Below are 15,881 nucleotides of genomic sequence, written 5' to 3' on the forward strand. Positions count from 1 at the left end.
AGTAAAAATATTTCTTTTATTTTTCTCATCCTCCCTTTCAATTTTTATCCATACTCTTTTAATTGTGTTTTTTTTCTTTTACATTTACAAATAGCTCATAACCCCATAAACAAGATTATTATTGTGATTCAAACTCACAAGTGAATTTTGGATTAATGCGAATCATATTCGAATAAAGTTAATTTAGTATTGAACTAATTGATTTAGAAATCGATACAAACTGATTAAACTAATTAAAACTTAATTGAATCAATTAAATTAAATTTTTAATATATATTTTATTTTTAAAATATTTAATAATTTTAATTGAATCAATTAATCTATCAAGTAAATTGTCTGACTAATTCAAGTATTAATCTAATTTTAACAACAGAGAGTGCCACTAGACCAAGAGCCCCAGTATTGAATATAATCATTAATAAACATTTTTTTTCCATTTTCACTATTTTTATTTTTTATTCACATGCGCATAGGAATAGTTTTATTATATCCCAAAGTAAAAGTTAATTGCAATTTGGTATTTTATTTTAAAAATAATGGCTGCTATATATATAGCTGTCGGTTGGTTCCAGTTTTCACCACGTTCCATCCTCTTCTTCCCTAGTCCCTACCACTAGCACCACAAAGAATGTATTCATCCATTCACTAAAAAAAAAAAAAAAAACACTTCCCATATATCGCAAGTTGCATGTGATTTGGATAAAATAAGATAAAAATAATTTGTCCTAAATATCTTTATACCCATTTCTACACGTGGGGCCGTACTTAGCACCTTCTCTTTGACGTTGAAAAAAAAAAAAGAAAGCAAAACGCCTCCAAGCTTTTGATTTCCAACTTTCCTTGAACAATCCTTTTGGGGTTTCCTTTGATTTCACTTCCCCTATAAGATGGGTTGGTTTTTGTTATCTGAAATATAAAGCCAAAACCTTTGTTTTCCCCTGTTTCAAAGCTTTCTTTGATCTTAGATAGTTGAGTAGAGTCTTTGATTATTGCTGAGAACAAGGATGGACGGTGGTGATTACAGTGTTGCTGGTGGTGTGGAGGATGTGTACGGTGAGGATGCTGCCTCCATGGATCAGCCTGTCACTCCTTGGACTGTCTCTGTTGCTAGGTGATTTAATTGGATTTTCAGATATCTGCACTAATGTTGCCGATATTATCTTCCTTCACTTATCATTTTTATAGTATGGTGTGTATGTGTATGTATATATATACATGCATTATAACATAAACAGAAAAGCTACTGCTTATCTTTGAATTGGGTCAGATGATTCTGGGATTTGATTATTCATGTTTGCGTATGGATTCTCAAAGTCGAATTCAGATAATTTCTAATGATTATATTTTTGTTTTATATGATTTTTTTGGATATTGGATAATTTTTTTGCCTGGAGTTATTTTGGAATTAGGGACAGTGGGGAATCTAGAAGTGCTGGCATATGCTAAAATGTAAAATTATTATTTAAGTATTTAAATTTTTTAAAAACTTTAAATTAATAAAAGTAAAATTATACTTTAACTCTCCTAAAATTATAAAAATTTAATTTAATCTTTTAAAATTATAAAGATATAGCTATAAAAATTAAAATTTCATTCGCGCTTTAAAAGATTGTTCTAGCTTCGCAATTTTTTATGATTAAATCATTTGAGTTAATAGGATTAAACTTTCGAGTTTCTATTATCTTATACAAAAATATATTTTTAATTATCTAATCAAGTTGGTGATATCTATTTTTATTAAAAGCTCACTATTGTCTGATTTTTCAAAATGTTTTTTATTTTCATTTTAAAACTAATTTTTGTTCAATTTTCATTTTCCAAGAAAACGAAAATAAAATAAAAGGAAAATAGTATTTATTTCTTAAAGCTAAATGGAGCTTAGTTAAAAGAAAAAAACAAATATTACTTATAATTGTATTTTTGTACTTGTTTAACAAAAATATTATCTTCTTTGATATGCCAGCTTTACCACTTCAATGGAATGCTTATTTACTTTTTTTAAATATATTTGTTAGTTAAGTTTTTTCATCAACCGCATGAGTGAGCCATAATTTAGTATAGGTTTAATTTGGTATTATTATTGTTGCAGTGGGTATTCGTTGATGCGTGACCCTCGCCACAACAAAGGGCTAGCCTTCACTGAGAAAGAGAGAGATGCCCATTACCTGCGTGGCCTTCTTCCCCCTGTTGTTCTCACTCAAGAGCTTCAAGAGAAGAAGCTCATGCATAACCTTCGCCAATACCAAGTTCCTTTGCAACGTTACATGGCCCTCATGGACCTTCAGGTACGTCGTCATTTCTTAAATTCCCCTTCAACATCACACTTCTTAATCAATCTACAGATACTGATGCGATGATGGTGGTTTCACTGCATTTTCGCAGGAGAGAAACGAACGCCTTTTCTACAAACTTCTCGTCGATAACGTGGAGGAACTGCTCCCGGTTGTATACACTCCAACTGTTGGTGAAGCTTGCCAAAAATATGGGAGCATTTTCAGGCGCCCTCAGGGTCTTTACGTCAGCTTGAAAGAGAAGTACGTAATTTGATGGTGTGCTGCCCTATTTCCTTTTTTATGTATTGCATAACAAATACTAAGCACTGCAAATCCACCAGGGGGAAGATTCTTGAAGTGTTGAAAAACTGGCCTCAGAGGAGTGTTCAAGTTATTGTTGTCACTGATGGTGAGAGAATTTTGGGACTTGGAGATCTCGGTTGCCAGGTAAGCTGCTCTAGCATGCATACATGATTTCGAGCTAAGCCATGTATGCTTGGGACAACTTTATCATAAAAATTACTTAAATGAAGTTAGCATAAGTGACTTAATTAAGGGATCTAACATGTAAATTTACTGCAACTTAATGTTTTTAATATATGGTCTGTTTTCAGGGAATGGGGATACCTGTAGGAAAACTTTCTTTATACACAGCTCTTGGTGGAGTCCGCCCCTCAGCAGTAAGCATTATCGAAACCATTTCTATTTCATGATTGGTTTTGCTTTGTTTTTTTGTCCTTCCATGGACGAGTTTGTAGTTAAAATTTGTGTTGGATATATGATGTTGGTTCAAAATTCTTTCATGGTATTTGATTGTTTACAATTTTCACTCAATAATTTGCAGTGCTTGCCTATCACTATTGATGTTGGGACAAACAATGAGAAGTTGTTAAATGACGAGTTTTACATTGGTCTTAGACAAAGGAGGGCAACTGGACAGGTTTGATGATTTTCCTTTACGTCTTTATAATTATTCATAAATGTATTTACTTTCTAAAAAAACTGAATTACGTGGATTTCCTGTGGTTTAGGAATACGCAGAACTTCTTCATGAGTTCATGTCTGCAGTTAAGCAGAATTACGGAGAGAAAGTTCTAATACAGGTAACATCATCAGTTCAATTTCATTTTTTGGCCTTTACATTTGGATTTTTGCATGCACTGTTCTCTGAATGTATATGCTTTGCTTGGCTTTCAGTTTGAAGATTTTGCGAACCACAACGCATTCGAGTTGTTGGCGAGATACAGTTCATCTCATCTTGTTTTCAATGACGACATACAGGTAATACATTCTAAGTCAATGCAATCATATTTTTTTTTTTTTCATTCATGGTGGTTACATTGTTTTAGTTTCAAGAAATATTCTTTTGTTAAATGGAAGCTCTTTCATAATGGCAGGGAACAGCATCTGTGGTACTGGCCGGGCTACTTGCAGCCCTGAGATTACTCGGTGGAACTCTTGCAGACCATAGGTTCTTGTTTCTTGGTGCTGGTGAGGTAAGGCTTCAACTAACACAATGCCAACAAAAATTTTTCTAGATGTGTTTCAAGCCTTAATTTTTTTTTACATTTTGGGTATATAGGCTGGAACCGGTATAGCTGAGCTCATAGCTCTTGAAATGTCAAAGCAGGTAACAAGTTTAAGCATTTTCTGATGCTAAATGTTTTTTTTTTCTGTTTCTTAAGTAAAAGGTTTAAGGCTAAACATTTAATTTCTCATGACAGACTGGAAATCCAATTGAAGAGAACCGGAAGAAGATATGGCTTGTAGACTCAAGGGGATTGATTGTTGACTCGCGCAAGGAGTCACTTCAACACTTCAAGAAACCTTGGGCTCATGAACATGAACCTGTCAAGGAACTCGTTGATGCTGTGAAGGTGTGTATATCTTTTGTTGGATTCTATCTATATTGATGCATTTCTGAGGTAGTAGACCGCACTGGACCTGGTAGAGTTGAGGTACTGCCTGCTAGGTAAGGGTGAGCTAAGGGACTGTCAAAGCTTGTGCTTTGAGACACTTTAGGCTGCCCGGTTCATGCACATTTGTTACTAAGTTGCTCAGGGTACTTGACAATGAAATTGGTCTCTGATAGCTACTTGCCGTATCAGGTCTCTGGTTGACAGCTAGAATGTGGTGTTTTTGCCTTCGTGAGCTTAAGCTTTCTTTAGCTATGACCTGCTCATATATTAGTATAATAGTATAATATTATATGTGTGTATATATATATATATATATATATATATTCTTTCTCACCTTTGTTTAAATTAATCAGGCAATCAAGCCAACAGTCCTGATCGGAACATCTGGTGTTGGAAAACAATTCACAAAGGAAGTCGTTGAGGCCATGGCAGCCTTGAATGAGGTTCTTTATCTGTCTCTGTCTCACTCAAACTACATATCTCTCTATGCATGTTGACCATCTCAGTCTCAACCGAAGACCTTTGTTCTAATCCTAATGTTTGACCAAACTTGCAGAAACCTCTTATCATGGCTCTATCTAACCCTACCTCACAAGCTGAGTGTACAGCAGAAGAAGCATATACATGGAGCGAGGTATATATATGACATGCAATTTTCTTTTATTTTAGTTAAAATTATCTACATCTAATCTTTACCCCCTTTTTTTTATTTGAAGGGTCGTGCAATCTTTGCGAGTGGAAGCCCATTTGACCCCTTTGAATATGATGGCAAAGTCTTCGTGCCTGGCCAGGTTCTATCTGTAACCTTGAAAAGTATTTCTTAATGTTGAAGTTTGCTTACACCTAGATTTTCTTACACTAGTTATCTCTTTGTTTGATGTTAATTCAGGCAAACAATGCATATATTTTCCCTGGATTTGGCTTGGGTGTCAAAATTTCCGGTGCGATTCGTGTTCACGATGACATGCTTTTAGCAGCCTGTAAGTGCATCAAACCACCCAAAATCCTTCTACAACAACCCCTCTTATCAAAATTAGACTCTAATTGCAACCCTTTTTGTTATGCAGCGGAAGCTTTGGCTTTGCAAGTGACGGAGGAACACTACGAGAAGGGATTGATCTACCCACCATTTTCCGATATCAGAAAGATATCAGCCAATATCGCAGCTAAGGTTGCCGCCAAGGCATATGAACTCGGTGAGTGACCCTTCTATATAATTCGTTAAACTCTTATATTCACTGCCCTCGTGGTATATATATATATAAGCATCCATTGATATTTTGTTTGATTGGTGTAGGTCTGGCTTCTCACCTTCCTCAGCCGAAGGATCTGGTTAAATATGCAGAGAGCTGCATGTACAGTCCAAAATACAGAACCTACCGTTAGAAACTTGAAATTGGAATAGACTCGTGCTAAATAGTCCAATGCTTTGTATGTTTGTCTGCTATTTGCAAAGCCTAAGCTTCACTTGGTTTTGCTCTTGTCATAGCACCAAGTTATGGGCTATTCGTTGTTTTCTTTTTCTTCAATTATAAATCTTGAGAGAGTACTCTTTAATGTAATTTCAATCCTGTTTTGAAATGAATCACAATATTGCTTTTCTTTTTGTGGGGGTTATTTTCAATTCAATGTTTGTGTATAAAATATCAATCAATTTTAACTTTGTTTTTCAAGGCATAATAACTAAATCACGAAAATAACAAAATTACTAAATATAAGTTAAAAGGATACTTTTGTTTATTTAGTATTAATTTAATTTTTTTGTTGATTTTATTTCAATTTAAAACTTGTGAATTCCATTATACTTAACTACTCTATCATTCTATTTATTTAATTTAAGGTTTTAGACAATTATAAATAATTTAACAAATCTATAAAAAATATCTCCCTCTATAACTAATAACCGTATATTAATTATAGAGAAAATTACACCATTAGCCATTAAATTATGAATATATTTTTGTTTTGGTCATTTAATTAAAAAAATTACTCTTTGATCATTGAATTGTTCAAAAGTTTTCATTTAAGTCACTGAGACTGTTAAAATTGATGTTATATATAGCTTTCTTTGTTCACACTGCCAGCGAACCAAAATTCAAATAACTTTTTTCTTCGATATTCAACACTGACTGTTAGATTTGCTTTGATCTAAGGTATATTTTTTTACTTGTCGATGAGTATTGATTGATCATACCGATCGTCCAATCGTTACTTGGAGCTCACTGGCGAAACTCTTTTTTAAAAAAATAAATAAATTAACAACCCAGTGACTTAAATAAAAGCTTTTAAATAGTTCGGTGACCGAATTGTAAGTTTTTTAATTAAGTGACCAAAACGAAAATTTACTCATAATTTAATGACTAATGCTGAAATTTACCCTTAATTATAATGATTATCATGAAATGAAATAAAAGTAAAAATAAAGTCAAATCATCCATTTAACGAACAAATTGAAAAAAAAATTAAAGAATGTACTATGTATAAAAAAGACTAATGATAAATTTAACTTTTAATGTTTATATTTTTGTCAATTTGAGTTTTATTTTTTTATTTAGATTTGACCTCAAAAGTCGAACTCATTTACCTTTAAAAGGGTCAAATTATTGTTTTTAATGGAGATATTAACTAAAATGTTAAAATTTCAAACATGGTAACCTACATTCATGCTAACTTTTCTTTTATGAACTTTTTATATTATTTTTCTAAATTTTGAATTTTTTGAATATTTTTATAAATTATAAATTATTTGTTAAAGTTACATGTAAAACAAATAGTATCATATTAATATAAGATAGATGTAAACTGTCATGTGGGTTGCCACACTAACATTGTTAAAAATTATTTAATTAGCATTTCCTTAATAAAATGATTTGACTCTATTTAAAAGGTCAATGAGTAATTTAACTAAAAAAGAATACAAAAATATAAACTTGAGAGATAAATTTATTATAATATAAAAATTGAGAATAAAAAAATCAGTTAAAACTAATAAAATTCAACTCTTTTAAATAACTTTGGATGTTTATAGAAAAAATAAGAATTTTAAGGGTAATTTTCCTCCTTATTTTTAATAGGAGAAACTATAAAATGGTCATTAAATTTTGGTAATTTTTTTGTTATTAAATTATGAAAAATTATATTTTGGTCATTAAAGTTATTGACTTATAATGTTTTGGTCACTCGTCATTAATGGTGGTTATAGGCTTAATTGAAAAGTGAGGTGGCACAATTTTAAAAGTTAATATCTAATTTGATCCCTAAACTGTAACTAAATATTCAATTTGGAACTTTTACAACATTTTTAACAATAATTCTAAAAATGTTATAAATTCTAGAAGTTATCAAAAATCTTTAAAAAATCTGAAATTTCATTATTTATTTTTGAAATTATAAAACATTTTAAAAATTATAATTATGTAAAAAATAAAATTCATAAAAAATATATAATAAACAAAACCCATAGTACCTGAGAAAAACCACCTTCATCAAATAAAGCCGATAAGAAATACATATCGCTTTCCATTAAACCCTATGCGAGCTTTGCTATTTGTTCCTCTAATAATGAAACCATGCTTCCAAACGAAACATAAACCACTGAGTTTGATGGCTTTGTTTCAAGCCATTCCATGCACTCTTCGTGTCGTCGCTTAGTGGTTTCCAAAAACTTGAACCATACCCTGTATCACCTTGGCTGGCCAAATCTCTAATACCCCTATTGCTTCTTATATGATTTTTAAATTTTATTTACATAATTATAATTTCAAAAATATTTTATAATTTCAAAAAATAAATACTGATTTTTAGATTTTTAAAAGATTTTTTCATATGTTTTTAGAATTTTTAATAACATTTCAAATTATTGTTAAAAATATTGTAAAAATACCAAATTGAATGTTTTAACTATATTTTAGGGATCGAATTAGATATTATCCTTTGAATTAATGTGTCATTTCATTTTTCCATTAAGGATGTAACGAACATTAACGGATGAATGATCAAACTATATAAATCGATAATTTTAATGACAAAGATGTAACTTTTCATAATTCATTAGTAAATTTTCTTTTTACTAAAGTTTAGTGACTATTTACTTTTTAAATATATATATCAATATATTAATTTTTTTATCTTCTTTTAATTTCTAATTATTATTAATTTATATTATTATTTTTGAATTCGATTGCTCATTGGATCGGTTTTTTAAACCGGTCCGATCTTCATCCACTCAGTCATAGAGGTGTGCATGGGCTGGGCGGCTGCCCTACCAAGGCCCCCAAAAATGGGAGAGTTTGGATAAAATATAGGCCCAAAAACGGGCTTGGACAAAAACGAGGCCCGTTTAGAAAACGGGCAGGCCTTGGGTAAGATTTTTGGCCGGACCGGGCGGCCCGGCTCGATTTTAATATTAAATTATTTTAAAATTTCTTTATTTTTAATTTTAAATAACTTTAGTACTTTTATTTTACTTTTTTGTTGTTTTGATGTTATTTTGATATTATAAAACTTTTGTTATTAATATAATTTAATTCTTAATTTAGTTTTAATTTGTTTCAATTTTTAATTTTAATATAATTACTTTTTATTATATTTTTAATTTATGTATTATTTTAATAATTATTTTAGTCTCATTATTTATTTATTTTTTGTTTTAATATTTGTTTTATGTTTTAAATGTATTTGATTTATTATATTTTAAAATTTTTATTTAATAAAAAAGTAAAAAAATTTAATATGACCAGGCGGGCCGGGCCGGCTTGGACAAATTTTCAGGCCCATATTTCGGGCTAGACCAGAATCGGGCCTTGAAAACGGGTCAAAAAAATTTTTATGGGCCCGGCCCGGCCCATGCACACCTCTACTCCGTCATCTCGCGGACTTAGTTTCTCCCTCGTTATCGCTGGATATATCTTTTCCCAAAATCACAGTTTGAAAAAAAAAAAAAAAAAGGAAAAAAATGGGACGCGCAGTTCTCTCTCAATTTCTCACCCTTTCTCCTCGCCTCTCATCTTCACTGTACGTACTCTATCCTTCTCGCTTCATACTTAGATCCATGAAAATTTCATTTTCAAACTATTTACATTCTTGTTTGGCATTTTCTTTTTTGTACTAAAGCAGGTTTTGCGGCAGACTTGGAAGTAAATACTTGAAAAGGCCTGGATTCATCCGTCATAACCGTACTATAAATGGATACAATGGCGCTGGTTTCCGTTGCTGCTGCAGTGTCTCGCTCTCGCAGCCAGCTGTTCCCGAGACTTCTTCTATCCCGGTGAGGTAAAATCTCTATTTGCATAGTTATTTCCTTATCTTGTTTCTAATCTAATCAGTGAAGTAAAACTTTAGGACTTAGTAATTTATTTATTGTCGATGTACATAAGCTTGTTTTCATTTGTTAAATCGAAGTGTTGAAAAGCGAGGATGTAATTGTTAATCTAGAATAGCTTTGCTTATTTCCTGTTTGGAGCCAAATTAAAGTTGAATCCATTGCATTGGAGAATGAATTTGGAGGAAGATTTGCTCTCATATGATTTTTTCGATCAAAAAAAAAAAAACAGTTTACTGCATCCAGACTAAGTAAATTATAGATTTAAAATATACAAGCTTGTTCTGAATTGTCAAATCGAATTGTTGAAAAGCGAGAATGTGATGGTTAATCTACAATAACTTTGCTTTTAATCTGTCTGGAAGCAAATTAAAGTTGAATTCATTGCATTAGAGAATAGATTTTAAGAAAGATTTGCTCACATATGAATTTTTTTTTATTCAAAAAAGAAAGTTCATTGCATCAGGACTAAGCGAATTATAGATTTCAAATGACCTTAAATTTTTATTTCATTACATTAATTCCAAAAGCAATGCAGTGGTATATAAGCTTGTTCTGAATTGTAAAATTGAATTGTTGAAAAGCCAGAATCAGAATACTAATCTAGAATAACTTTGTTTATAGCCTGTTCGGAACGAAACTAGAGTTGAATTCATTGAATTAGAGAATGAATTTTAAGGAAGATTTGCTCATATTTGATTTTATTGATTTTGAAAATTGAAACCGTTTTATTGCTTTTTAGACTAAGCGAATCCAAATTATCTTAGTTTTTATTTTTTTACTTAATTCTCAAAGCACAAACATGGCTTAATAAGCATATATTGAATTGCTTCCAGGAAGAGGATAGTGTCTGGAGTCCAGCCAACAGGAGCTATCCACCTTGGGAATTATCTTGGAGCCATAAAGACTTGGATTGAGCTTCAGGTTCTTCTGACTTTCTTTGTTATATCCTCAAGGTCAAACATGTTAAGTAATATGAATAATATGGTTTATGACATCAGCAATGTAGCTACTTCTGATGAAGTGTATGGAATAAATATCTTTGTTTCCTTTTTGATCAACTTTAGTTGCTTTTGAAATTAGTGTGAGACTGATGTTTGTCCTTGTGCAGTGTACCTTTTCTAGATTTTCATTGTGAAAATGGCACGTACTATCTTTTTTTGTTGTTGCTGTCTTCTCAATATACTCATTCTTGTTAGACTTTGAAAATCTCCCCAAGGTTGGGATTTATAGCAGGTTCTAGATGACAGGTCCTTTCTGGATTAATGGACCTGACCTAATGAATGCTTCCAATTTCTTGGTTTCAATGAGAATAAGATTTAACATGTTTAAGCTAGTGTCTGTCCTTGTTATTTTGATACTTACAAGGAACTTTACCATTATGTTTAATTTCTTGCATGATTAAGTGTTTCTTGATGTGGTTCTATTTTGCAGAACTCATATGACACACTCTTTTTCATTGTGGACCTCCATGCGGTATGTTTAAAATATTATCTATGTGCAAATTTCTCATTGATATTGCTGCCTTGCAATCATCTTTTATGTTGGACTGCTTTTTGAAAGCAAGATTTTCTTGATTCTGGATGACTATTTACCTATTTTCAATTGATTCATTTTCTCAACGTGCAGATTACACTACCATATGATACACAGCAACTATCTAAGGCAACAAGGAATACAGCAGCTATTTATTTGGCATGTGGTGTGGACACCTCAAAGGTGTGTTGCTACCTTTTTTTTCCTATATGATATTTTCATGAGTCATTTTACTGGATGTTTGAATTCTGGTTGCTTAGAATTTTCTTTGTCCTTGCAGGCTTCTGTCTTTGTGCAGTCACATGTTCGTGCTCATGTAGAATTGATGTGGCTACTGAGTTCTGCCACACCAATTGGTTGGCTAAATAGAATGATTCAGTTTAAAGAGAAATCTCGCAAGGCGGTGCGTTTTTAGCTGTATGACAGCTCCAGCTCCTTATTATTGATGTTATTTTCACTATTATTATTAGCTTTAACTTTCTTTGGATTCTGTAATATTACCTCTTATTAGTGAAGTTTTTGTCCCAGTGAATTTGCAGTCTGTCAAAATGGGAGTGCTTTAGATGTAATTATTGAATATAAATGTTTGGAGAAGAATTCAGCCGGTTTGATGACCTCCTTTGGTCTATTAATCATCATTGAGCATTACCCACTATACTTACGTGCCCTAAATGTGTAGGCATCGTTGCATCAATCTCAATGATGCAGAAATAGTTTAGCTAAAGCAAATATCATACTACTGGATATCATTTCCCAGAAATGCCCTTCTACCTCTGGTGCTTTCACCATTTATCGTAACAAAGAAGTTTGTAGGACTTGTGACATTATGTAAGATGTTCTTCTAATATCAGGGTAAAAGAGGATTGGCATTCTTTCCAGTAGAGTCATTATTTCATTTCATCTTGTTTCTCTTACCAAATTTATGCTTTTTGTCTGTTTAAATTAATTTCCTTCCTCTGTTATGGTTTTGCAGGGAGATGAAAATGTTGGAGTTGCTTTATTGACCTATCCTGTTCTGATGGCTTCTGATATTCTTTTGTATCAGGTGGTTCTGGAAGCATAAGTAGCATTGATTTTTTTAGCATGCTTAACAACTTTGATAGTTTGAGTATCTTATCTGAAAAATGTTGATGTTCTGATTAAGTGCCCTGAAGATGCATGACTCTTACACACTTGCAGCATGCTTCTGCAGTCTGATTTAGTTCCAGTAGGTGAAGATCAGAAGCAGCATTTGGAGTTGACTCGTGAGTTGGCCGAGCGTGTTAACTATTTATATGGAGGAAGGAAGTGGAAAAAGTTGGGAGGGTGAGAATCTATTATACTTTATAATATTGATTTAAATAGTTGATTCATCATTGTATCTGTGCTTTGCTTCCGGTTGCTGCTCGTTATCATCATTAAAGCTTTGACTCTTAATATTTTATTTTGGTCACAGGCGTGGTGGTGCTATTTTTAAGGTGATTTTCTATACCAACACTTGGTTTAGACCTTGCATCGAAGCTCATGAACCATCAAAACTTATGGAGGGTCCTTATTTAAGTTTGTTTGCTTCTGTAGGTTCCTGAGCCCCTTATACCGCCAGCTGGAGCACGAGTCATGTCCCTAACAGATGGTCTTTCAAAGGTTTCCAGCAATCGATAATTTGATATGTTAAACTTGCTGCTGGTAGATGAATATAAGAGTTTCTGACCTTCCCACCGCCTATATAGTGCAATTTCCTCTTTGATGAATTGCGTACAGATCACAGGTGGATCTTTGGGGGGGGGGGTGGCAGGGGCCCCGGCTCCCCTAAAATGGAAAAATTTTCATTTAGGTGCTTTTTAATTTATAGTATTTAAAATTAGTAATTAGTAATGGTAAAATTGCACTCCCCCCCCCCCAAAAAAAAAAAAAAGGATAAAAAATTGATCCGCCACTGGTGCAGATGATCATGTTGGGAACTTTTAGGATTTTAAGAATCAAGTTTATCTTCTGCATTTTTATTTCTCTGCAGCTATCATTCTCAGTGATTAATACCATCAAGTAATTGTTAAATCAAACTATCATGATTACCTAATACAGATAGACCAAACTGTCTCAAGACGGCTTCATGAATCTCACTAAATTTAACTTCGTTGTCACTTATTCAATTAGCATAAGGCCTTCTATTTCCTACATTCTCACTTCCATTGCATAATGAAGGTCTTAAGAAAGCTTTCTTCAAACTTTAACCTAGTTACTTGTTCATAGAAGTAATCATATTGAATCATATTTAGCTAAGCTTCGCTGTTTGTAACTGGGGATATTTGATCTTTGTTCTTGAACGTCATTTTACAGATTGGAAAATAATAGGAAATATGAAGTCACCTTTCAACCTTTTTCATCTCTTAGTTCTCGCTCTGTAACTGCTAAAGAGGAAATAAGTAATAGCCGATGAAACTGTTATAACCTATTTGTTTGTATTTTTCTGACACTGACTGATTTATTTCTGGGGCTCAATCTTATAGATGTCCAAATCTGCACCTTCTGATCAGTCTCGCATCAATCTTCTTGACCCCAAGGATGTGAGTGGTTTAATCCATTTTCTGCCTTGTTTATCCCTGCCTTGTGCGTGTTTGTTTGAAAATGATAATAGGTTTTATTAATACGTGCTTACTACAGTTGAATTTATGGGCTTCAAAAACTAATTGTAAGTTACAGTATTATTTGGGGGAGGAAAGGATTCTTGTGGACCATCTTACAAAGTTTTCCCTCCTCTTGTAAGTTTATCTATAAAGTTAATACCAGCTTTTTAATTAAAGAATACATGCTTTTATGACTTAATACACTCAATTATTGATGCTATGAAGAAATTATGGAGATTAGCTGGTTTCAGAGGTCTGTTTTTACCCATATTTCACTTCAATCAAAATTAATCTCATTTTTATTTGGTGGTAAGGTGATAGCAAACAAGATAAAGCGTTGCAAGACTGACTCATTTTCAGGGTAAATTCCTCGTCTATACTGCTAATTTAAAGTTTCCTTTATATTTCCAGCTTTATTTTCTTTTTACATGTTTCTTTTTATGACAATAGCATCTGATATGAAGTTTTCCAACTTATTGTCTTGTTTTTCTTCTGGCAATTCTTATAGCATGGAATTTGACAGTCCTGAACGTCCTGAATGCAACAATCTTCTTTCGATATATCAGCTAATTTCGGGCAAGACAAAAGAGGTTTGATAGCTGTTATGTTTTTCTCCTTATTTCAGGAAATTATGGGATCATTGATCTGAGGCTTGATAGCTTAGAAGAGATTCAACACCAGATAACTGTTATGTTTTTCTCCTTATTTCAGGAAGTTGCACAGGAATGCCAAGATATGAACTGGGGCACATTTAAAACCCTCCTGACAGATGCATTGGTTGATCATTTACATCCTATACAGGTTCTCAGCACTATATGCAACATTATTTTTATATTTTTATCGTGCATGATAGGAACATATACATGGTATTCTTTTTATCTTATTGTGATTAGGCATTTTATTACCCCAAGTGGACTTAAGGTGTTTACTTTTGTATTAATACTTTATCCTAGAAATATATTTCACCTTAAGATTAATCATGTTAAATCACATACTGGCTTACAAATAATTCTTACCATACAGTCATGTTTATGGGGAAGAAATATATATTTATGGATCTTTTTTGACTAATTATTTTTGCTTTCAAATGATTATAATATAGTAGTAAAAGCATTCTTGATATAATTCAGGTCTTCTTCATTTTTCTTTTTAATGAAAGATGTAATTGAGGATCTAGTGTCTCCTGGTTATCTTATTTCATCTGTTTGGTCAACCTTAGTTTCAATAAATGATTCCCGGCAATTGCTATGAAGCTGTCTACTGCAGTCTAGCAAAACATAAAATCTAGTCATATCCATGTTGCTACTTCAGTGTTGAACCTGCATTGCTGCCAAGATGGTACCAATGTTTGATTAGATTATATCTTTGACGGTAGTGGTAGGTGTTCCTTTTCATGAATAAATTGCATGTGCATGAATATTTTCTTCTGGTTGATGTGCATGAAGTTGTTTTCAGCCAATGTTGTGACCACATTTGGTCCAATCATTTTGTTCATTTTCCCTACTTTGGTATGGCATTGGTTTTGCATGTCCACTGAGGTGTCCCCATCATTAGTTTGGTTTTCAACTTTTTCAGGTTCGGCATGAAGAAATTATTTCTGATCCAGCTTATTTGGACGGAGTCTTGGGAGAAGGGGCTACTAAAGCTGCAGCTATAGCTGATGCTACTCTTAGTAATGTCTACCAGGCAATGGGCTTCTTGTATAGATGAGTGAATTGGTTTGCGTACAAACCTTAATGTGACTTTTAGATGATTTATCATCGCCCACCATTTTTTGGAGTATATACCCATTGAAATGGTCTAAATGAGTGCAAAGGTTATTTCTTTGAAGGCCCACAAATTGTTTGATGGAGTTTCCTCTACCTCAAATTTCCAGATAGGTGCCATTATATCCCTTAATGCTCTTTAAAGATGGGGCTTTCTTACTTTTTTTTACCAAGACAATTTTATTTGTATAAAAATACAGCGATCCTAATTAAAATTTAAACTCTTTCATGTTTTGCATGGGAACAAATTACCAATCTTATATAAACTGTCATTTTTTCCCTCTGAAGGCTTGTGCTCATTGATTTATTGATTTATTTAGTGCAAAAAAAGCATTCTTTTGTTATCGAGGTGAACTGTAGTTTCCAGTGATTGGTCTGATTAAGTGCTTTTTCCGCATCGGCTTACGAATACTTATAAGGTATTATTGTTTGTTTTGGTTAGACAACTTAGAAAGTACATTCCA

The 15,881-nt window shown here is 32.6% G+C and overlaps 2 protein-coding genes across 4 annotated transcripts; both read left to right on the forward strand.

The window, feature by feature from the left end:
- Positions 1-693: 693 nt before the first annotated feature.
- On the forward strand, positions 694-5,798 carry LOC108483920 (NADP-dependent malic enzyme). Its single transcript, XM_017787463.2, has 17 exons — positions 694-1,111; positions 2,090-2,285; positions 2,383-2,534; positions 2,615-2,720; positions 2,888-2,953; positions 3,118-3,213; positions 3,305-3,376; positions 3,471-3,554; positions 3,671-3,769; positions 3,856-3,903; positions 3,998-4,150; positions 4,546-4,635; positions 4,749-4,826; positions 4,909-4,983; positions 5,082-5,172; positions 5,260-5,388; positions 5,490-5,798. Exons 1-17 carry the CDS (start codon positions 1,005-1,007, stop codon positions 5,576-5,578), a joined length of 1,731 nt encoding a protein of 576 aa, XP_017642952.1. The 5' UTR covers positions 694-1,004; the 3' UTR covers positions 5,579-5,798.
- A 3,277-nt stretch (positions 5,799-9,075) lies between these two features.
- Positions 9,076-15,665, forward strand: LOC108483967 (tryptophan--tRNA ligase, chloroplastic/mitochondrial). Of its 3 annotated transcripts, none has more exons than XM_017787537.2 (15): positions 9,076-9,205; positions 9,308-9,463; positions 10,349-10,436; positions 10,947-10,988; positions 11,142-11,231; positions 11,329-11,451; positions 12,022-12,093; positions 12,241-12,353; positions 12,484-12,505; positions 12,606-12,671; positions 13,535-13,591; positions 13,966-14,012; positions 14,160-14,241; positions 14,363-14,452; positions 15,227-15,665. In XM_017787537.2, the coding sequence occupies exons 1-15, from the start codon at positions 9,147-9,149 to the stop codon at positions 15,359-15,361; spliced, it is 1,242 nt and encodes a 413-aa protein (XP_017643026.1). In that variant the 5' UTR covers positions 9,076-9,146; the 3' UTR covers positions 15,362-15,665. The 3 variants fall into 3 exon arrangements, with proteins under 3 accessions (XP_017643026.1, XP_017643025.1, XP_052886221.1); XM_017787536.2 differs by having other exon boundaries at positions 9,086-9,205; positions 9,305-9,463; XM_053030261.1 differs by lacking the exon at positions 9,076-9,205 and having other exon boundaries at positions 9,338-9,458.
- Positions 15,666-15,881: the final 216 nt, after the last annotated feature.

This window comes from Gossypium arboreum, chromosome 6 (assembly GCF_025698485.1).
Source record: "Gossypium arboreum isolate Shixiya-1 chromosome 6, ASM2569848v2, whole genome shotgun sequence".
Classification (NCBI taxonomy): domain Eukaryota; kingdom Viridiplantae; phylum Streptophyta; class Magnoliopsida; order Malvales; family Malvaceae; genus Gossypium; species Gossypium arboreum.